The sequence below is a fragment of the Schistosoma haematobium genome, chromosome 4 (genome assembly GCF_000699445.3).
Source record: "Schistosoma haematobium chromosome 4, whole genome shotgun sequence".
Lineage (NCBI taxonomy): Eukaryota > Metazoa > Platyhelminthes > Trematoda > Strigeidida > Schistosomatidae > Schistosoma > Schistosoma haematobium.
The window spans coordinates 34,505,608-34,530,738 of record NC_067199.1 but is presented as its reverse complement, the minus strand read 5'-3'; the positions used below and the strand labels follow the sequence as shown (position 1 = coordinate 34,530,738).

At 33.2% G+C, this 25,131-nt stretch overlaps 1 protein-coding gene across 1 annotated transcript in view; it reads left to right on the top strand.

Moving 5' to 3' along the window:
- CNNM2 (Metal transporter cnnm2) overlaps positions 1–23,958 on the top strand; it is a 70,225-nt gene extending 46,267 nt beyond the window's left edge. Inside the window, exons 7-11 of the mRNA XM_051216265.1 lie at positions 10,664–10,751; positions 13,284–13,441; positions 15,474–15,668; positions 19,725–23,811; positions 23,858–23,958. Coding sequence (XP_051066836.1) covers positions 10,664–10,751; positions 13,284–13,441; positions 15,474–15,668; positions 19,725–20,494 — 1,211 coding nt within the window. The 3' untranslated portion in view covers positions 20,495–23,811; positions 23,858–23,958. The remainder of the gene's footprint in view (positions 1–10,663; positions 10,752–13,283; positions 13,442–15,473; positions 15,669–19,724; positions 23,812–23,857) is intronic.
- The last annotated feature ends 1,173 nt before the right edge of the window (positions 23,959–25,131 follow it).

Sequence of the window (25,131 nt, the reverse complement as noted above, 5' to 3'; positions counted from 1 at the left end):
CTGGAGAGATGTATTTAAAACACTTAATGTATAAACTCTCCGCGCAAACTACTACTTTATATCCTCATGTGAAATATAAGTTACAAAGACTTACTGGTTCATTAAGGATTGACCAGTACATTTGCTGTTGTGGAATTAGATGTGTAGGTCGTTCGTCGAGATCTCTTCACTATCGCATTCAAAAGCATCGATCAATAGGGCTTCACAAATGTCTAGATACGTCAAATACTTCATCGACTCTGCAACATGTAGTGGACACAGGACATTTAATCTCTGATTCATCTTTTGATATCGTTTACAAAATCCAGTCAAAAACGCCATGAGGTGTACACCTTAATTTACTTTACATTGTAGCCTTGGTTTTCTATGATTGAAAACTTGGGCTATGCATATAAAAAATGATTCGCTAAATCCCTTTCTTTACCATTGTCTCAGTTTAGTTTTATTTTGTTTATATAGTGGTCCCATCGCTTGTTCGTTTCTCACTCCGATGTTATTTATAAAATGGACTCAAATTCGCTCAATTGTTTATCTTTTTTATTACCAAGGTTATCTCTTCTTAACTGCCTCAATCACCATTCCAACACCTTTGTTTCAACTCAATGATAAGCATAGTTACAATTTTAATTTTGATAACTATAGACTTCTCATGTTTCATAATCTGCCTCATTTAATAACTATTTGTTTATTCAAAAATATAGTGAATTGAATTTCATATAACAACTAAATTAATCCAACCAAACACACTTATTCATTGACCTATAATTTGTTATATATATATATATATATATATATATATATATATATATATATATATATATACTATTGTACGGCTTTGGAAATGAACCCGTTGTAAAGAATTCCTTCACTAAATAAATTGTTTAGCGATTCACTATAGAGTAAATGATAATGTGGCTAGCAGTGGAATTCAAAACGCCCATTTCGTCTTATTCGTGACTCTTCAGCTGAATGTACTTACTTTCCAGAGTGTTTAGTGATTCAATGTTTGTTTTTTAATGTAACTTTTTTAACATGTTTCAGAAAACAACCCATAAATTATAATCTTTAATAGTATTTAAACGTTATTAATTATACCTTCAGGTTGATTTATGGAGATATTTTTTTTAAACTGTTACTAGTTTAAGTCATGATAAATTGAGTTTATGATAGGAAATTGAGTTCACCTATGATGAAACCTATTATGCCAATAATACTGTAAATTTCGCTTAACCAAATACGTCCACCAAGGATACTGACACTGATTAGTTCGTGCAACCTCTTTTTGCTCTCACACTGCCTATACAGAACACGAAAACAGTGAATTAATTTAATTTTTATTTTCATAAGTCGAAAACTCACACGATAATATTCATCAATTATAAGACCACAATTCACTATGAATAAAAAACCACAATCCATGAATAACTAAGTTCTTTGTTATACAAAAACTGAGTAACAGGTAGGTGCATAATTAATTAATTATACTTCATGAACAATTGAAGAAATATAAACAGTTAATGAGTTAGATCAAAAATTATAATTAAAACAATATAAAAATATCCTAAATTAAGAGGACGAAAAGCGAAGATCGTGCACTTTAACCGGGTTAGCGGGTACGGAGCAGCATCCATTTAGGGGGAGTTGAAAAACCCTTATTTCAGACCAATGATGCACATGAGCTCCAGGATCCTGAAGGAACAAATGGCATGTGAACCTATTGTCGATCACCGGCTACCGTGGAACTTCATTTCCTAACGTTGCCTTGTGGATTAAACCTCAAGGTTGAAGGTTCGGGTGTGGCTCTCTAAGAAAGCCACCTATTTCGGTTCGGGCTCCCGGGTAGTATTCCAACCGTCATACAAATCAAATGATATGTGTGAGGTATATATATTTGGTGCCTGCTTGTACCAATGTTTATGTGTTTAAATAAATAAAACATAAATTCTAAAGCAAATACTTGGTAAATCCATAAAAAATTTCAGCAATTCTCAGAGTCCTACTCACTTTTCTTTTCCTCTCTTATCTAATAGAGACATTGGATGCTTTAGTACAAAATCCATCACAATAACATAGCTGCATTCATTCCTCTAAATTTTTAAGTATTATTCCTAATTTTTCATTATTCAATTTGACTTATTATTCTAATCGAAGTGTATTCCACTTATTCAGGATTTTCTCTTTTTTACTTCTCATCTTTGTTAATTTCCTATTCTTTTTACGCTAATATTCATTGTATTAACTTAATCTAATACAAAATCGTCCAATATCTTCATTGATTATGACTGATTGGCTGATTTATTTATTAATTATCATCATTGATTCCTCCTACCCTCCATTTGTCTAGTTGACCTTTAATTTTTTGAATACATTATGTGTTCTTAACAAGTATATGTGTGATCACTAATATAAGTCACGTAGTTCTGAGAACTTTTATGTTCTTATTACTGTTATATCCTAGTGAAGATTAAATTACGGGTAACTTCTGAGAAGTATTAATGGACTTATATTCTATAGATATTCTTATTATATAACTATTCAGTAACTAGATTATATATATCTATATTCCTCTTATTATAAACTTCATTTCGATCTATAGGAAATTATTTACTGTTCTTATGTTCAGTTTGTTGATTACAGTCTTCCATATTCACAGCTACTTTTCGGCTTCATGTTGTATAAATGTTATTTCCTATTTTATGGTATGATACAGTCTGTTTGGCTGATAATATAAACCACGTATGTTTGGAATAAATGATTCGCATAGTGGAGGCTGTTTTTGGCGTTCTGGACTAAAATGGACGGGCTAGGCGAACAAAGGACCAATAAGGACTCTAGGCTGCTCATACCGGTCGAACTTCATTGGTTTAGTACAGTACTAAGATTGAACAAGTCTTATTTTGATTGGCAAAGAAATCACGTAACAAATAGCCGGGCTCAAAGTTACAACAATTACACCATCCAAATTTTATCATAGAGAATAATTGCTTTAATTATGTTGTATTGATAACAGTAGAATTATATCATAGTTTGTAAGTTTGTAGAAAGAGAAGTTTAATTTGTGTTATGACTTGTGATCCTTGTGCCCTGTTAATATATGATGCGATACGATTACCAATTAGAATCACCGACTTATTTGAGCGGACCAGTACGAGCCGCCTAGAGTTTGAGATAGCAACTTCTTACTTAACCCAGCCGTTTCAGTCCAGAACACCAATATCACCTCCCGTTATATATCAAATCATGTATTTCATTTGTATTTAGTTTATATAATAGCCAACCAGACCACGTCATATCATACAAAAGGAAATAATATTTGTACAAGACCAAGTGGCTGTGATTGTTAGAAACTGTGACTAATAGACTGACAATAATTTGAAAATAATAAATCATATAACAGTGACCAGTAAGTCAAATAAAAACTTATTATAATAAGAAAGATATAAATTTATAGTTTAGTTTCTTAACAGTTATACCATAAAAAATATATGTATGATATTAGTTCATAAATAGTTTTCACAAGGTATCCATAATTTAATCTTTGCTAGGATATAACAATTTGTAGACATGATTTTCATCATCCATTTATGTTATTAGGACTGAATAGTTTACTAATCCTAGTGTGAAATAAATTTAATACAATGTGAAACTGTATGTCATTAATTTCTACTTCTGTGATAACTTAAAGATTAACGCACTCACCACATGATTAACATAACCAATTTAGATAGATGTAACTGTGAGTCAGTTTCAATGGAATAGGAATATGCCGACGACATAGTTCTATTTGGTGAAGACGCTGACAAAATGCAGAGTCTTCTGATCACTCTAAGCAACAATGCAAGCGTGTTCGGCATGCGATTCTCCCCCTCGAAATGCGAAATGTTGCTTCAGCATTGGGTTGCATCGAAACCTGAAGTAATGATAGGGAGTGATGTAATTGAGTGTGTCGACCGCTTCACTTATCTTGGAAGTCTCATCAGCCCTTGGTGTGTGACGAAATCTCAGTACAATACAGAAGGCTCGACTAGCTTTTACCAACTTGCGTCATTTATGGCGTAGGCAAGATATCCGTCTATCAACCAAAGGACGGGTTTACTGGACAGTAGTTCGTTCCGTCCTACTTTATGGCAGTGAAACATGGTCGGTAAGAGTAGAGGATATTCGTAGGTTACTAGTACTCGATCATAGATATCTTCGAAGCATTGATCGTATATCCTGGGACCATCGAGTAAGTAATGCAGTTGTTAGGAAACAGGTACTAGGTAAGGATGGCAAATCAATTGATGAAGTTTCACTAATTCATCAATTGAGATGGCTGGGACGTGTTATGTATGCCCAACCACCGACTGCTTTGACGTGAGATGCTCAATGGTATAAGAGTAGGTTGGAAGAAAGCCAGCGGCGGCGAGAACAAAACACGACACAAATCCATGAAGTCATTGACAAGTGGACTGATCCATATTGGTAGGTGTGAAATATCTGGTTAGGATCCGCGAGACGATAACAGCTGATGGTTAGAGACCCTGAATGACATGGCTCAAAATCGTTTACAATGACGCAGGTGCATCCACTCTTTGTGTTCTCCCAAATCCTAATCTTTTGAATTCTTCACATCCCTTTTTTCTCTTTCCAAATTTATACTTCTTGAATAACATCTTCAAACCCTAGTCTTTCCAATTACTGCTTATAATTTTACTACCTCCACCACTATGGGATTTCAATCGACAACTGTATCTCTGTGCCTATGTGGTATGGCAACTCAAACTGATGTATGTACGTACAAAGTTCTACGTCGTTACTGATTGACTGACTGACTGGAATAGGTCAATTCATTATTTGTCTTCCATTCAATGTTTATTTCTCAAGTTGTCATTTACTTTCTATTTCACAAATTCATCATTTCTTTTCGAATCATATTGTTTATTTCTTATGTTTTCTAGTTTTGATAATTTCATCTCTTTGCTTTAGTGTTAATTATTAACAACTTGAACTGATACACATTCATGGAAGGTTTCATATTGTTGACTGACTAACTCTATTCGCTTTTAAAACTTAAAAAAATCCAGAGTTCAATCCATGAATGACTTATTAATTCTCTCATTTATATCCATAATTCACTAAAATTCCATTTAAAGAATTCTTTCTTGAAATTATTTGGTATTTATTATTATTATTATTATCATTGGTAGTAATAGTAGTAGTAGTAGTAGTAGTAGTAGTAGTAGTAGTAACAGTAATTATTCCTTTAGAGATTTTACCATTCAGAGAAAATGACTCAGGTTGTTTTTGTTCAGTTATCAATAATAAGTCATATGATGAAAACCATAGTTTTCTAATATGAACCAAAAAAATTTTTTTCTAAATATAATGCATCGTTTGAAAAAAATATCGATAATTTTTTGTTTTAATTATCTACTCAAAAGTACTACTTAAATAGTAACAATATATGACTTTAGTAAATTGGTGTTTTTAGTTACCAGCATGTAACGTTTTCATTGTAATAATAATAATAATAAGGTATATGAAAAATAAAAATGATCCCATGGATACATGACCTTTGTTATTGTAATGTTAATAAACTAATGTGTAATAGATTAATTGGCCTATTGTTTATTTTCCTTTTAAGACATTCAATGTATTGATAATCATTTTCTTTATAAGTACGCCTCTCTCATTATTTCATTATACTACTTAATTAAGCAGTTAATAGTAATCATAATAATAACTAACTAAAATAGATTATGTTTTATTTTTATCAACCCATACATTCTTGTCTCTTATTGTTACTTGCGTCAATCCATCCAATGTTTCAATTACGATCCGAATCAATATGTTGTTGTTGTTAGTTTGTGCTTTTCTTTTTCTTTTGTTGCTTTGTTCCTTGTGTAATACACAATACCAAGTTTTCTTCTGCCTGAAATAATTTACCACTTTTCACTTGTAGGAAATTTTTTTGCCTTTTCTCAAGTGATAAGGTCATTCTACTCGTGTTTTTTTTGTTTAATAAGAAATATGTACTGGTTTTTCATTTTATTTTATGTTCTCTTCGTTCTCTAAGTTGCTGCTTGTTGTATCCATCTGGTCACTGTTCTGTTTGTTTGTGTTTCTACCTTGAGTTATTGTACATCTGTTTATATATCTGTTCATTTCCAATCTTATTTACTGCCTCATTTTAGTTTCTCCCTTCAATTTCTACCCCATTGTCTTTTTCTATCTTTTCTTCCATGATCAATAGAACTACCATGGTGATTTTCTATTTTTGTAACAATAACAGTACTTACTACTATTACTACTATTAGTAGTTGTAATAGTAGAACAGTAGTTGAATTTTAATGTTATTTCGTTTATTGTAATTTCTATCAAATGAAATGTTATACTATTGTATACTGTCGAGGTCTGTAGACATGATGTTCAACTAAGAGAGTGATAGAATTGTTGCAGGCTTATTTTCTTCAAACGAAATTCAAAAAATCAATTTGGTGGATGAATGATCCTATATAGTTTTCTTGTACTAAACATGGTCATTGCAAAGTAATCAGACATTTAATGTTATGATGTTGAAAAATATGACAGAAGTTTGGTAAATCTGTAATTAGTAGTTTTAAGATATCTAAATGTCAATTATTTTTCTTGTGGTTTACATCATGGACTGTCTTTATTTAGACAATTATTGGAAACTAAAAAGCACTTGACAGCTATCTTTTCCTAATATTCAACTCCTCCCCGTGTCGAACATTGTATCTTCAGATCTCGAAGTTAATCCTTAAACCACTGACTGGGTATTAAATGACCTACGTATCAAACTTCATTCATTTTGTGATATTGCACATCTGTAGTTGTCTTCGGTTGATAAATACATGACTGACGACACTTTGAATCCCACTAGTCACCGCTTCTTACCAGAACTCCGAGAAATACCTATCATAATGATTCAGTAGTAAGCACATAGTTAAATGAATAAATATCGACGGTGAAGTCTGATCTAAGTTATTCACTAGGAAGCAGCGAATTGATGACCATGATCAAGCATTCAACTGTCAACCATTTAGTTGTAGGTTCTCAAACTACAGTTCATGTATTTCGGGTTGTGAGCAGTCACGTAGTATCGCCTCGTCTCATATGACTGTTAAATATCACCTCGACTTCTCATAAGTGATTTTATAATGCACCTTTGAAATTTTTTTCATTTCAACCACTTAACTTACAAGTTTAATCCAACAACAGTCTGGAGTCATTCATTTCCTTAAATGCAGTAGAAAATTGAACGTTAAATTATTGACTGAAACTTGTAATTCCATGTGTTATTTATCATTTGCATCACAGGGTATGTTTGTCTCAAATTCGAGTATGCAAATCTATATTTAATTACTGAGTTGCAGCATAAATATCATCATCATCATCATTAAAGTTCATGATGTATCTATGTAGTAACTTATAGTCCTACTACACAGTATGGATATAATAGCTTACTTCCTTACGTTTGTTACTCCTCGTGGAGAATCATAGGCCGCCCACAAGCACTCTCCATCCAATCCTGTCCTGTGCAATCATTTCAAGCTCTTTCCAGTTGTTATTCATCCTTTTCATATCTGCTTCTATTATCCGACGTAGTGTTCTTTGGCCTTCCTCTTCTCCGCTTCCCTTCAGGATTCCAAGTTAAGACTTGCCTCGTGATGCAGTCTGATGATTTGCGTAATGTATGTCTTATCCGCTACCAACATCCTTTCCTAATTCTTTCTGCAGCTCGAAGCTGGTTTGTTCTCTCCCAGAGAAAGCTGTTGCTGATGGTATCCGGCCAATGAATGTTGAGTATCTTGCGTAGACAACTATTTATAAATACTTGTACCTTATTTATGATGGTTATAGTAGTTCTCGAAGTTTCAGCTCCGTAAAGTAGAACTGTCTTAACATTGGTAATGAAGATTGTGACTTTGATATTGGTTGAAAGTTGTTTCGAGTCCCATATGTTCTTCAACTGTAGGAATGTGGCCCTTGCTGTGCCAACCCTTGCCTTTAAGTCTGCATCTGATCCTCCTTGTTCATCAATGACGTGAAGGATTCTTCACCTTCCAGCGTTTCTCCATCAAATGTGATTGAGTTAGTGTTCTCCGTGTTGCATTTGAGGACCTTCTTTTTCCCCTTGTGTATGCTGAGGCCTACTGATGCAGAAGCTGCAGCTACACTAGTTATCTTGATCTGCATTTGTTCGTGTGTGTTGGATAGGAGGGCTAGGTCATCTACAAATTCCAAATCGCCTAATTGATTCTGAGCTGTCCATTGTACGCCGTGTTTTCCTTCAGATGTCGAGGTCCTCATAATCTAGTCGACCACCAGAAGAAAGAGGGTAAACAGCCTTATCTGACTCCGGTCCTTACTTGGAATGCATCTGTCAGCTGTCCTCCATGCACGACTTTGCATTGTAGTCCGTCGTATGAGTTTCAAATAATGTTGACAATCTTCTCAGGAAGTTTCCATAACGTTCTCCTATCTACACTGTCAAATGCCTTTTCATAATCAATGAAGTTGATGTATAGTGATGAGTTCCACTCAACTGATTGTTCGACGATGATCCGTAGTGTTGCAATTTGGTCTGTACACGATTGATTCTTACGGAATCCATCTTGTTGATCTCGAAGTTGGGCGTCTACTGCATCCTTCATCCGGTTGAGCAAAACTCTGTTGAAGACTTTCCCTGGTATTGGCAGTAGTGTAATGCCTCTGTAGTTTTCACATTTGCTCAGATCTCCTTTCTTTTGAATCTTGACGAGATGTCCTTCTTTCCAGTCCATTGGCACTTGTTCCTCCTCCCAAATCTTTTTGAATAGAGGGTAAAGCATGCTTGTGGTTACTTCGATGTTTGATTTCAGTGCTTCAGCTGGTATGTTGTCGGGTCCTGCTACTTTCCCGTTCTTGATTTGTCTGACGGCCATTCTGATTTCTTCCGTCGTTGGTGGGTTGACATCTATAGGAAGATCTGTGTGTGGTGCTTCGATGTCCACTGGATTCATTGGAGCCGGCCTATTCAGGAGTTCCTCGAAGTAGTCTACCCATTTGTTCCGTTGTTGTTGAATTTCAGTGATGGGCCTGCCTTCTTTGTCTTTGACCGGCCTCCCTGGTTTACTATATTTCCCTGATAGTTTCTTCGTTGTATCGTAAAGCTGTTTCATATTTCCTTCTCTTGCATCTTTTTCCGCCGTCTTTGCTAGTTCTTCCACGTATTTCTGCTTGTCGGCTTTAATGCCTTTCTTCACGTGTTTGTTTACTTCTATGTACTCAGCGCGTGCTTGGACTTTCTCTGCTCGTGTTCGGCTGTTGTTAATTGCTGTCTTCTTGTTCTTCCTTCCTTTGATCCTGTCCAGTGTTTCTATAGAGATACATTCCTTATGGCGATAATGCTTCTTTAGGCCCAGAACCTCTTGACACGTTGAAGTTAATGCTTCCTTGATGCCTTTCCAGTTGTCCTCCATAGTAGTTTCTTCTTCATTCAGTAGATCTTGTAAGGCTTGGAACCCGTTGTTGAGAGTTATCTTGAATTCGTTGAATTTGTTAGTATCTCGAAGGAAGGCTGGATTGAACCTTTGAAGTGCTATTTGTTCAGTTGTTCAGTGCTTCTTTAGCTTCAGTTTTAAAGTATTTTAAAGCCGATAAGAATGTGAGGTGATAAATCTATGTCTTCATTCACATCTGTTTTATAATTTGGCTACTTAGAGAAAAATGCTGATACCACTATTTATTCATTCATGTTTTTAAGTTCTCTTTTACTCAACATGTTATTTTCATGATTCTACTTATATTTCGTCTAATCTGTTTTCTGCCAGCTGAATGGTTTAATCATGTTCTCGTTTGTAGATCTTTACCTTTTTAGAGAAATTCTCCAATTTTTTAACAATAAAAAGCATTTTACACGCATATAATATTAAAATGACAAATAATATTTATAGCACAAAAGGACGAATTTGTTTAAATCATGTTCTCTGAAATGCACAGTTTATTCTCTTAAATAAAATCATCAATAAAACCATCTAATTCAAAGAACTAACTTTTAATAAAATCACTCACTAGAGAGATAAATCTTTTCCATTGTTGTTAATATTGTTAATTCTATCATATGTTAAGTAATGTAGTCTAGTCGTTGAAATACTCGACACTCCATCAATATATTATGTAGATTCCTATCATTTATCCTCCTACTTTAACTGGATCATTAACCTTTACTCAAATGTGGTATAGTTCAAAGCTTAGTACATAGATGTTTTTTCCCTATTAAATGAGTTATATTTAACAGTGAAGGGGTTGTGGAGATTATTAAGTTTTTGATTGAGATCATGAACCGATTGATGTTAGACCACCATTGGAAACCTGGAAGAACTAGATGGCCGTTTTGTCCTTTCATGGAACTCCTCAGCTTTGCGCATTCACGATCCCATACGCGGGGTTGGAACCCAGGCCCTGAGGAGTCCTATAATAGGACGAAACGGCCGTTTAGTGCTTCCAGGTTTCCAACGGTGGTCTAACATTAATCGGTTCATGATCTCAATCAAAAGAGTTATATTTAAATTTTTTTCTTGTTCCATTTTTCCCTTACTACTACTCTTGTTAATACTTTTTATATTGCTGACATTCCTTGTCTATTAAATAATTATTTAATCCTCTAAATTTTTAGAAGTGAAATCATTTGAAGAGAAGTATATTTGTTATTCTGTACTACAAAGTTTCCTTAATGCAAATATTGTTGGTGAATGTATTTACAAGTAAGTATTAAAGTAATGATGTTTGTTTATACTTGATAGGAATTGAAGACAGTCCACTTCGTTAATTAATGATTGCCAGTTAGATATTAGGAGTTCAGGAATCCACATGTAATGATATTGTCATGATATTGTGAACTGATTACAGTTGGAAATATGAATTTGTTATGATCCAGCTAAATGATACTAAAGAATTACGTACATAATGGATTTAATCTTTTGTGGGTTACATGGAGAGCTGATCTTAGACAATCGTTACAGACCATGAAACACTGGACAACTGTTTCGTTATGGCATTGAACTTGACACATGGATTCACTACCCTCCCATCCAGATACCGAACTCAGGATCTTTGGGACTCGCAGCACTAGATCTTTAGACCACTGAGTCGGTATCCAAAAGTTTACATATTTTTGCACTGTTGAAGAGTCCTATACTAAGAACAGCTGTCCAGTTCTTCCTAGCTGTCATTAGTTATTTAACTAAGGGCAGTCTGTAATGTGAACAATCTGCACAAGCATTTCATATTGCTAATACTAATCATGGGTTTATTACTGACTTATCTCAAGAGATAACTTCCGGAGCTCTAGTGAAAAATCACAAACAACAGAGTTCAACTACGTCGTTTATGTGACAGTTACCTATCAGTGACATTAAAAAGGTAGTTTCACAACATAGTGAATTGAAGTTAAAAATGTAAATTATCAGCCTCTGAATCATTTAATTTTATCTATATTGTCTATTGAACTGTGACTTAGTGGCCAAAAACACATGATTTACCACTCATCAGGTCACAAGTTCAAATTCCAACCGACTAATTTCAGGATTATCATTAGACCTAATACAAACAATATTACTCCAACACCTAGTACACAAACTTGTATTTGATAAATAAGCTATAATCTTGTTTATATTCTCTATGATTTATTTTTTTCTTCCAATCATTAATATGACTTATATTTGCTTAGAAACAGTATCTTCCTCCTTATAATTTTATCAACTATGCTTATAATTTATAGAAATTGGTAATAATGATAATATTTTCTTTTCATTTTATGTCCAATGTGTGGGTAGGACAGCAAATTAGACTACCACTATGGTTGAACACAATACTAATAGTTAAAGATGTCTTGAAATGACTTACTTTATAGAGTTTATTTAAATACTGAAGTTCAATATCCAAGTAGATGATTTGCTAGTGTTTTTAGTGTACATATTGTTTCTTTCTTTCTACGAATTTTTAGCATTACACTGTCAGTAATAACTGCAATGTTTGTTGCATACTAGTTAGTTGGAAGTAGACGAAAGGAAACTTTGGACTTATGTTTCGTATTTTTTGGTACTTCTGACTAAAGTGTAGGTACACTTTTAAGGGAACCGATATTCCCTATAGGATTCAAACTTGTGTCATCTGTCTTCACGTTCTGAAGCGTTACCAGTGAGCTTTTCAAACCACGATTGATATCCTGTAGAACTAAGATATTTACATTGACTGATCACATAGTAATACAAAATATCCTCTTTTTCTAGTTCTCTAGTGCAAATCGAATTGTATTGATCATCTGTTCTCTGTGTTGATAACGAATTACTATTATCATATTCGTTACGGGTATCAGATGCATCCATTAGTATAGTTGATAATAATTTTTCATGAAAATCAATGAGTGAATTGTTGGTAAACAGTATACATATCAGTTATAAGACTTCTCTACTCAATGGTTAGTCTTTCATAAAAACCGTTACGTAACTTTTAGATTAGATGTATATCTACAACATGTCTTTTTTATTGTATACAATATATGCATCAGTGTATAAGTAGACGACCTCTTACCTTTCTCAAGAATACATGAAAAAACCTTCATTTTCATTCATGAATTGTCTCAATATTAAGTATTGGAAAAACAATGGTTTAAACTTTTCACGAAAGTGCATGTGACTACATTATGCTGAGTTTAGCACACATAGTTAATTCAAATGATTCATGAAATAGGGGAATGTTGTTAAACTGTGTGCGCAGTTAGCAAATTAATGGTGAATTTTGAGGAGATTGCTTTACCATATAAGTAATTATATATATATATTTACTCATTCAGCTTGCATATCACATTCTTTGTTTTTGTCTGAAGCGGAAGAACATTTCATAGAACAATGAAATACTGTGTGTGTACAACTGACTTCTCAAGCTTACAAGCGTTCAGTTTAACGCCTTAAGCATAATAGCAAACAATCCCAGTTAACACAATACATAAGCATAAATTCCAAGTGATTTAATATACGGAACAAGAATTAGTACGAGTAAACTTTTCAGACCAGTATTCCTATACGATTGATATTTTTATGCTTAATGGCTTAGTTCAAGCTTCAAATTAAGTTTAATCACAACATAGTTCCCATTCAAAATTATCGAATTTTGAATGTCCATACTATTTGTTCTTGTGTTACTATTAGGACATCATAATCAAAACAATAACATTTTCCATAAGTTCATGATGTATATTTTGTAAATCTTTCGTTCGGTTTTTCTTGATTCTTTAGTCCAAAAGATGATGAAGCAAATACTTTGTATCATATGGGTCAATGGTCAAATTATGCTATTCTTTTATTGCAAGGACGTGCTATTGTTCAAATTGGTGTTGAAGGATTAATTTTTGAAGCTGGACCCTTTCTTATGTTTGGTGAAGCTGTTTTAAAACGTAAGTCTGTTTGTTTTTTAAAGAAAACACTGATGGATTATGGTTAGTAGTGAAACCTAGGACGCTTGTTTCGTTCTATTGAAAACTCACCAACCGAATGTATCTGCATCACAGAGCTGGTGTTCACTCCAGTGCAACAACATGTGAACTAATCATGTACTGCGTTCAACTAACGTTATTTATAGGCAAACTCTCAAAGAAAATTTATTAGCAATACACTAAATGATAGGGGAGCTTGTAAGAATACTAAAATGAATAACTATTTTCGCAAATCAATTCTTCATACCGAAATGGAGACAATGACTGTTCTAGAATTCCATCTCTGTAATTATGAATGAGAGCTCCGTAGATAATAATGTATTTTCTACAAAATACCTTTATAGTTGAATTTAGAAACGAACGTTTTATGTTGAATGTATTTTCACTCAGACAAATGAGATTTATGTAATGATATTTCTGCAGTACTAAGATAGGAAAACCGATAATAACCTTGAATTGTCAATAAACTCCTTTGAACCATTAAATTTTAACAGTTTTTGTTACTTCCGTTACAAGATACTTTTGATTTATATATATACTCTCTTTTAATTAGTTGAAAAATGTCTTCAAGTTCATGTGGTCATTTTAAGAACCAATTGTCGAGCTCGTCCTTATATTATACTGTCACCCCAATGTTTTTGCTAATGATCGGTTAGCTAAGCGAAAATCTCCTGCCCCGAAACTATTAACCAGAATACTAGAAAAGCCATCCTATTATCTTGTATTATTCAAACTTAAACCCGTGATTATATACCTTAAATAGAAGACTATTACAGAGTATAGATTATATTTGTAAGCAGAATGTGCATGATGCAAATTGAAATAACAAGTCTACAATTATGTGACAACAAGTTGGGGATAGAGAAAGATCTAACAACAATGAATCAACACAAAAGTTCACAATTAAGACTATTTAAATTTTTTTCCACAGTTGACTAACCGGCTGTTCTGTCAACACAAAATTGGCTATCTGGACTCAGCAGCTAAACGCATAACGCGATGGCTTTTTAAGCGAACGGTACTGGATTCGAGTCCTGGAGGTATATCTATCAAGCTGACGAGTCCCGAATGAGATGTAAGGCGCGTCTTGGATTCCACTGCTATCCATCATCCATCTCTGTTTACAATGCTTGTGACTTAATGAGAATATCTAAGCGATCTGCATAGGATGCATATGTGCCAAAACAGACTGGTCAATTGCACTCCTAAACATCAATGGGAAGATTTAAATAACTAATATAAATAAATAAAATCTTTACATAAGTCTTAACCTTGTAGTTTTCTTCAGAATATTTTCTGATTACTGACAGGCATTGAGGTCTAAACCTTATTATTGTTGTCTTTGAAAATGATTTCAACATTTTCCCAGTTGAACGTGTATTGATCTAAACAAAAATATATAATACTGGTATTTGACAACTTACTTTTGTCTTAAGCTTGTAATGATTATGTTGCTTAAAATGATGATGGTGATATCTTCATGCTCAAAGCTATCCATCTTGACAAACGTAATTTCGATAAATCCATCCTTCTGAGCTACACACTTTTTTCATCATCTTTCTTTATACCAGACTTTAGGCTATACTGTCCAGATATTTTTCAACATTTAAACTTATAAACAGTATTTGTTCAAGTCAACTACTTTAAATACATAAGGATACAACTTCTCGAAACTCATATTTCTAGTTGGCTATCTTCAATGATACATTAAACTCGATCCTTTCCAAAAAAAATAGACGAATGAATGAATAAAGAGATTAAATACCTATTTATGATAGGATTAGTGAAATAAACCCTAATCATTTGTCTTTTATTAATTTTTCCATGGAATCAACTTCATTCTGTTGATATATCAACCAAAATCGTTCCAAAAGTGTTTTAATGTGCTAAGAATAAATAATTTGTTTCTTGATTCAACTAGCATATTCATGAGTTGATTGTCAATAAATCCACTTCTTTTTCTTTTTCTTTCTCTCTTTCAATAATAAAATAGGTGTCAATGAATTATTTCCAAATCCTTCTGAAAATATGGATCCATCTATTCAATCAGCACGTTTAGCATCGGAAGCTCGATTTCTACCTGATTATACTTTAAAAGCTTGTTCTAATTTACAATATTTAAAAATATCAGCAGAACATTATCTGTTAGCTAGACGATTAACTGTATTACATCAACGGGCTAGTTCACGTAAGTTAAACAAATATATCTATATATATATATATATATATATATATATATATATATATATATATATATATATATATTAATCTGTCATTTTTACTAACTCGATTATAGCAAAAATGTATGGTAACATAACAAATGTATTTATAGAGTTATCCATAAAATACTTAACTCTATCTGTCTTTATACATAAATAGAATGCAGATGAAATTATTTAAATCAAAGTTTATGAATTGATTTAAGATAACCGAAAGAAATTTCTGAATTCCAGTTTCAATCAGATGGTATTTGTGAACTCAATGGAACTGATTTTACTTTAGTGATGGTCTTTTGTTCCTTAGTTCGAACCTCCTCAATAACAGGCAACTACAAACACCTACATAGAATCGAATCTAAGACATTCGGTTTTCTTTACAACGAGTACAGTAGTTCCAAACCATGAAATCAGTACACAATATTCTACATATTTTCTGTTTCAGTCAGTTTGTGACATGACACGATCCTATCCAAGTGATATTTCAGAGAAGTCACTATCCTCAGTTCTGAAATATCTGAATTCCATAATTATTCGCTAAAACTTCAGTTTCTAGGGAATACACAGAACAGCTGTTCACTAAATGCTCTCTTGTTGCCAAGCTGATATCAGTCATAACTCACTGGTCACTGAATAGTAACTAATATCATGTTTATATAGTTTTTTAGTTCTGACCGTATTCTACTGATGATGTTCCAGTGTGACTGCTAGTCTAAGTGACTCAGCATCACATGTTGTTAGATGTTTGGCAATAATCAGTAGGAATCTCTTGATCTATATTTCATGTTAACTGACACTTGTGAGCAAAGCTCATCTACAATCTCGAGGCACTTTGATTGGCGAAATTCCATCATTGCTAAAAAATTAAACATACTTAACGTTCATCATCACTCACTGGACAGTCAATGCTAAAATCTCAGTCCTACAGGTGGTCAGTGAGGGCCTGAGTAGCTCAGTGATAACTTCTCAAAATGTGAAGCTGAGTGAAAAGGATTCAAATCCCATAACGAGTACAAACTCCTTGAAGATTAAAGACAGGCTTTATTAATGAGTGTCAACTAGCATGAAACCAATATCGACAGTTTCCCATTGACCACCACTAAACACCTGATATCACTCAGTCTGTGACAAGCACGATCTGTAAATTGACATAAATTTCAATTATCGTTCAGCCGAATCTTGAATGTTCTACCGTTGTTATTTTTCTCGATCATCGTTGATCGATTGTATTAATGAGTCGTAGCAACAATTGTTTAACTACACTGAGGGCTGTCATCGAAGGGAAAAAGATGTCTGTGTGTGTATTCATTCAATGCATCTTTTTTAACTGTATCTATTTCTTTTCTTTCAGTTATTTGACTGATGTCGAGAGTACATTTTTGATACTTTGTAATGAGACAGAATCCCTGCATCGACTACGAATGACACATATCAGAGAATACACACACATACATGTCTATGTATATGTAAACAATGGATACTGCATAAGTGATATGTTATTCAGTATAATTTGTTTAACTAATCACAAAGTGATAATAATGTTATTAATTGAGGCTAATCGTTATTACAGTCTCGTGATCGCTAAAAGACACGAAAGGATGTTTGTTGTACGATACCCGAGTGTGTGTAATGATTGTAACCTGTACAAATCGATGATCATCTTTTGTTTGAAGAAATTTTCCTCCTTCCATTTTTAATTTACACATATATTTCAATAATTCAGCTAAAACACTTGTCACCGAGTTTTTTTCCAGTCGTCTTAAGTTACCTATCCAATAAGTGTATACAGATTTTAGTGAAATATTCAGTGAATATACACTTATTTTTCTAACTAGTTGGTTTCAACATTAAAACATAATGCTTATTACAGTATAAAATTCAATGTAACTTGTAAGTAACTCAAATTACAAACGGATGTAAATTTGAGGACTATTTAAGGCCAGGAAAAATTAAACAAACAGCTCCACTATATGATATTCTTGTAATCAGTACCCGGTGATATCGAGTTGTATTTCCCTAAGACCATGATCTGTGTTGTGATTCACGTCAGAGGCTAACACAGAATCATTGAATAAATATTGCGCGATATCACAGATTAACTTGAGTTTGACACTGTTAATTATTGGATACCAATTGGTCTTTCTTGAGTAACCATACTCACTTAAATATCTTGAAGAATTTAAACTATTCAATCTGTGTGTGTGTTCATTACTGATAGAGTTTCTCATCAAATCTGTCGCATAGTCACAAAATGTTTTACAGAAAATTGATCATCACCTACAAAATCTTTACTGATGAATTCATTCAATAGTTTTAAAGATGAAAATCTAAGAGAACTGTCGTTATCTATTTCGACATTTCTACTCAACCAACTCATCTATTACACTATGATTATGTAATAAAGTGATATTTACCGAATTGAGCAACTGATATATTTGTTACTAGTATAGTATATTTATTATTATCATTTTATCTTAAGATAAGCAAAGAATTTTCCGTAACAATTTTAAATGTTTTAAGCATTAGACAAAGGTTTTTTTATTACTTATTCACCGTGATATAAGATTTAAATCGCTTATTTTTCCAGTTCACAACTAGTTTTCTTCATTCTGATTTATTCATCTCTGTAAAATATACTTTGGCATTAGTTTGAAATTCTTGTTCAATGTTTAGTCAGTCAGTCAATTAGTAACGACGTAGAACTTCGTACGTACATACATCAGTTCGAGTTGCCATACCACATAAGCACAGAGATACAATTGTCGATTCAAATCCCATAGTGGTAGAGGTAATAAACGTATAAGCAGTAGTTGGAAAGATTAGAGTTTGAAGATGTTATATAAGGAGTATAAATTTGGAAAGAGAAAAAAGGGACGTGAAGAATTCAGAAGATTAGAATTTGTGAGAACACAAAGAGTGGATGCACCTGCTCCATTGCAAACGACTTTAGGCCATGTCATTCAAGGTCTCTGACCATCGGCCCAACCAGGTAATTTACACCTACCAACATGGATCAGTCCACTTGTCAATGACTTCATGGATTTGTGTCGTGTTTTAATCTGGACGCCCCTAGCTTTCTTCCAACCTACTCCTACACCATGAAACATCGCAAGTTGGGGCAGCTGGTGACTGTGCATACATAACACATGTCCTAGCCATCTCAATAGATGAAATAGTGAAACTTCATCAATTGATTTGCCATCCTTACCTAGTACCTGTTTCCTAACAACTGCATTACTTACTCGATGGTCCCAAGATATACGAGCAATGCTTCGAAGATATCTATGATCGAGTACTAGTAACCTATGAATATCCTCTAGTCTTACCGATCATATTTCACTGCCATAAAGTAGGACAGAACGAACTACTGCCCAGTAAACCCGTTCTTTGGTTGGTAGACAGATATCTCGCCTACGCCATAAATGACGCTTAGTCAGATATGTAGATAGTCTGACAGGCGTCAGATGAGTTATATATTCCCCTATCCTTATTATTATTACCCACTTATTATTCATTGTTGTCCGATTGTGTCGAGTTTTTAGTGTGGAAATATATTTACGTTGTGGTCAGGCTAATTACGTGTTCTTGATCTGAGTTGTGTTGAAGTCCTGTAGAATAGACACTGAGAGGGAATCTAGTGTAGATATTCGCACAAGGTAAATTAACGTCCCATACGTGTAAACATGGAAACCCAACCGTTATAACATTAGACGAAGTAAAACCGAGCGTTATAACACCATCCTTACCTAGTACCCGTTTCTTAACAACTACATTACTTGCTTGATGGTCCCAGGATATACGAGCAATACTTCGAAGATACTTGTGATCAAACACTAGTAACCTACGATTATCCTTTTCAGTAGTTGATAGGATTTATCAATGGTTCATATTGAATGTTCAATTTCATACAAGAATAAAAACGTTTACTTATCTTCATCATATTTTTTTCTCATTAACATCATCGCATAATAATATTGTCCAATTTATTTTTGTTCTTTTTTTTTGTACTTATTTATTTACTTTAATAGCTCTTGATGTTACCGGTAAATATCCAATAAATTTATCAGAAAAATTTCATGAAATTAAATCATCAAATGGTTGTATTGATTCATTACATCCATCTATTTTTTATGATGGTCATGATATGTTTCAGAATGCATGGAATCATCATATGAATCGTTTACAAAAATCATCATTAGCTGAAGCTTATGCTTCTACAATTAACAACAATAACAATAATCATGTTAGTATTAAATCAATATCATCTTCACCATCTTCAGATTGTACAATAAAAGCGGCGACAACATACTCTACTAGTACAACTAATACTACTAATAGTACTACTCCGGACATATCAACTGTAATTAATACGACAAGTCGTAAAACCATAAATAATAATATTAATAATGTAGAAAATGCTATTCCAGATAGTACTACTTATATAGTTAGTACAGCCTCTTATATTGAACCTCATACTACAGTTAATGATAGTAGAGGCAGAAGTGGTAGTATAAATAATAATAAGACTGATAAAAACAATCCTCATCATCATAACAACGGTACAACCGGTAATCATACTAATGACAGTTTTAACAATACTACTACTTCTACTACTACCACTACTACTCCCAGTAACAGTAATAACAATAAAGCTCCGACGAAACTGTATGTCTCTTATGAAGATTTAAATAAAGCTAAACCTGAAGAATTACAAGCATTTGTTCCATCTATTGTAATTAATACTAATATGAATAAACCTCTTCCTAAGTTTAATGATGGTGGAGATGGACGTGTATGATCTATAGCTATCCTTAGCCCTCCTACCAAAACACTATTTAGTTATTCATTGATTTACATCTGTTGTCAAATATTTCATTTTGATTTGCCTTAATTTATAATTATTCATAATATTTCTCTAGTCTTCATAATTAAGCTACTCAATTAAAATCTGAACCTTTTTTATTGCTTCCTTTCAATAGTTATTACAATAGGGATCATTTTTTTTTTAACTCAGTTTTCCATTTTTCTCTCCTAATGATTATTCCTCGTTTTATTGATTGTGATTCTTATAAAACGAAGCTCATTGCTATGGGTGCAATTACTCAGATGTTGCTCATTGTTTTACTGTTATTTTTTTCATAACACTCATTTTTTTAAAAAAAATTATATAAAGCAATACTATTAACACTACTAATATTAAAACAAAGCATCAACAAGCTTGTTGTTCCACAGATATTATCTGCATTCATGCATTCTATAAACAATTGTAATGTAAACAACATATACATACGCACAAATTGTACTTTGTTATGATTACAATCCATACAGACAGTTATACATTCTTTTCCTTTCTTTAACTAACGTCTTGTTAGTGTTATCGTCGTTGTTCTCTTTCAATCCTCAACTTTTCCACAATTCACCTTCTCTTAAGTAGTGCATAATCTATATTTATGTATAGATTATGCTCTGTCAAATTCTCATATTAACTCTATGCTTTTCTATTAGTACTTTCTGTTATGTTTATTCTTTGTTTTCATGAATTTCACTTCATAGTTCACTGTTCATTTTCTCACTGAATAAAGCAGTGAGATAGTTTATCTTTTTTTTGTATTTATTTTCTCGCACATACATACATACACACACGCACACACAATCCTTTTCCACCCCCTATCGCATTTTTCTCTCTGATTGTTTTCCTACATTTTTTTTCTACTTTGACATGCATTTTCTGTGTAATGGAATTGTTCTTGTCAATATGCCCAATAATTGATAATAACAATAATTAAGAAAAAAAAAAGAAATAGGGTATACAATGTAAATTCACTAACTTTTGACCTCCTTTCCGTTGTTTATTGCTCACTTCTGTTTCTTTTGTATTATTCGCTTCTTTTCTTTTCTTTTTTAAATCTTCTTTATCTTTTCTATTTTTCTCGATTGTTTATTTATTTATTTATTTTTCATTTTCTTTTATGTTTTACAGATTCAATGATGATTTGAATCATTTATCTATCAGGCAATGTGAAAATAGATGTGTTTTCTTCTTTTGTTTTTTCGAAATACTTTTGCCTTAGAAATTATTCTATCCTTATTATTACTTAATCTAATTAAAAGAAACTTTCTGAGGAAGAATAAGTTTGATAGACAATAGAGTGAGGAGAAGAAGAAGAATCAAGTAGAGTTATAATTGTACATATTGTAATACATTATATATATAATTAGTTAATTTGATAAAAAATAATAAACTCAACTATCATTGTAAATGTTGAACAGTGTATTTATGATTAGAATAAACCGTTAGACAAACGGTTTAATAAATATATAATAATATCAAAAAAGGGTTTTTGTGGATATTATAGTGATTTCAATAGTTGAGATCTGTGAGTCAATTGAAGATAGACCATCATGGGAAACCAAGAATCATTGGACGACCATTTCGTCTTATTGTGGGACTCCTCAGCAGTGTGTATCCAAGATACTGCCCTCCCCCCGCAAGATTCGAACCTAGAACCTATTAGTCTCGCGCACGGACACTTAACTTCTGAACCACTGAGGCAGCATTCAATGGTGTTAATTTCTAACTTCAACTAATCCACGCAATTGAGCGTTACATTCAAGATTGTCTTCAGTGATTTACTATCTCTCAATATATCTGGTTGAACCCCACTGTTCACTGCTTCTTACTAGCACTCCAGGAAATATCTCTTGAAACCAGTCACTAGTGAGCATATGCTGATTAGTATCAGAAGGGATTTTTGTGGATATTATAGTTATTTCAATTGTTGAGATTATGAGTCGAGCTTCAACTGACCAATAATTGCAAAGTTCACGCGAAATCCGTGATCAGTAGAGTTCAGCCAGATCAGTTGTGAGGTAGTAATTCACTGAAGACAGTGGTGGATGTGTCGCTCAATTTCGTGGATTACTTAAAGTTGGATATTAACACTACCGGATGCCGGCTCAATGGTCTAGAGGTTGAGCGTTCGTGCGCGAGACTGGTAGATCCTGAGTTCTAATCTCGGGGGGGGGGTGGTATCTTGGATGATGAGGTAATCATTCGTCATTATTCAGACTTTTAAGGTGGGTCGATATTTTTCACTGACATTGTTTTATATTGTACTACAGTCCTTCATGTAGTATTACCAAGAGTGGCTATATCACTCGTAACTTGTTTAATTGTATAAATCATTACTTCTCAGTCTGTATTCGAAAAGTTTATTTCGAAGTTAATCACTAATATTTCTTCAAATTGATCACTATGTGATAAAAATTTATCCAATAACTTGTAGTCATTAATACAAGGGATAAAGTATATAGTGAATTCTTTCAACCACTCAATGATCAGTTTGTTAAACGACCAACTTCTATGAATTAAGCTTGGAATAATATTGTTATGAGTTTAAGTGGGTTGAGATTATGGTATAGTTCAGTAGCTAACATCTAGTTTATGTCATAAATTTATTATTTTTGTGGAAAGGTAAGTTTTTTTCTGCTATGTTTGGAGCGATTACGAGTTCACCTAGTCTGCGAACGGAAACAAAAACTCTGTGACCAAAGAATAATAAGCTAGCTATTCTGATGCGTCCCAGCCCCGCTAACTAGAGAGGGAGAGAGAAGTCCAAGTTTGAAACAGTGAAATATGTTCCTCAAGCAACCAGAAACACGAGCGATCCCAACCCGTCGAGTTGGAAATACACCCATCTATATATTGATTCATGCACCCATTTTTGATTAATAATCAGAATACATCACATTTATGAAAAACAATTTATACAAGAATGTCGTATGTTATACAGAATAAAATGTCATAAGGATAAAGGAAACAAATACCATACTGAGTGATCATCAAATTGAATTAAACAGAAATAATGTGGAATAAAAATCATAATGAGTAAATTAATCTAATTCGAATTATACTCGCTTCTTGGTGTTATTTATATTTGGTCTAGTAACCAGAGGAGCACAATTCAGCATTCATATTAAACATGGGATGATATAGTGTATTATCTTTTTGTCATCTACAATAAGATTTACCATTTAGAGGTGTTAAGCTACTGTTAATTTGTTACTGACTGCTCAGTTACCCAACACCATTTATTTTAACATTTAACAGTAAAAGTAAGTGATAATAGTCAAACATGTATAGATTTCATATGATAAACAGGACAAATCAGAGTTTAAAAGAAGAGATGTAACGTTTTGAAACGTTTGAGTTTATAACCAACTGAATGATAGTTTGTATTTAACATACTGTTTATTCTGGACAAAACTATACTATACAAATTGTGTATATTACAATTTTCAGAGTATTAGAACACAATGGTTTGATTTAGGTTCTAATTATTTTTTATGATCAATATACATATTATTAATGAATAATGTTCATCTTGTTGATCCTACTATCCAACTACGTTTATATGATATAACAATATCGGTAGATGTACATCAGTAACAGATACTTTATTGTTAAATATACAAGTAAATTGGATTTAAACACCTTAACTGTTAGATTTCTGGTTTTTGCATTAGATACATATCAATTCATTGTTTAAAAAAAGGAATAAACATCGCGAATACATATGCGCCACACAAATCACTTGATTTGTGTGTGAACTGTGATGCTGCCCTGATGCTCAGACCGAATCAGGTGGTTTTCTTAGGGTGCCACACCCGGAGCCTTCGACCTGAAGGTCTCATCCGCAAGGCAGTGAATCAACGTAAAGAGATGCAGTCCCATGGTAGCCGGTGACCGACAATAGGTTTATACGCCTCCTGTTCCCTCAGGATACTGGAATCCATGTGCACCATTGGTTTGGAATCAGGGTTCTCCAACTCCCCTATGTGGATCCTCCATATCCACCAACCCGGTTAAAGTGCCGGATATTCAATTTTCGTCCTCTCAATTTCGTAAACAACATACCCGCAGCAGGAAGGCAGTGGTTGTATGCATATGGCCATGTGAGAGCATTTCAAGAGAGAAAGCTGACTCTCCCCGCCCTCGGCTGTTCTAAGGCATTTGGGGGCTGAGCCAATTCAGAGAAGGAATATTTACTTTTTGAATGGTATCATTATTTTGTGCTGTACAATTATAATAAGTATTACAAAATTATTAGAAACATAATTAAACTTATTCAAGTATCGAATATAAAAGTCTATGAGAAAATGAAGCGATTCCAGATAATTTTATATAGGAAATTCAAGATTATCAACAGATTACAAGATTTAAATAAAGGGTATTATTTTAAAGTATTAAGTAAAATAGGTGTTACATCATTTAGCAAAATGATCAAGAAATAAAGTCATATAGTAGTTTCAGAGTTGAAAAGAAATACTATTTTATGAAGTGAATACAAAAGACAAATGTAGAAGAAGAGGAATAATGACATTTATTAACACTAGAAGAGGTGCTAATTTCATGAAAGAATAAAAGGTTAAACA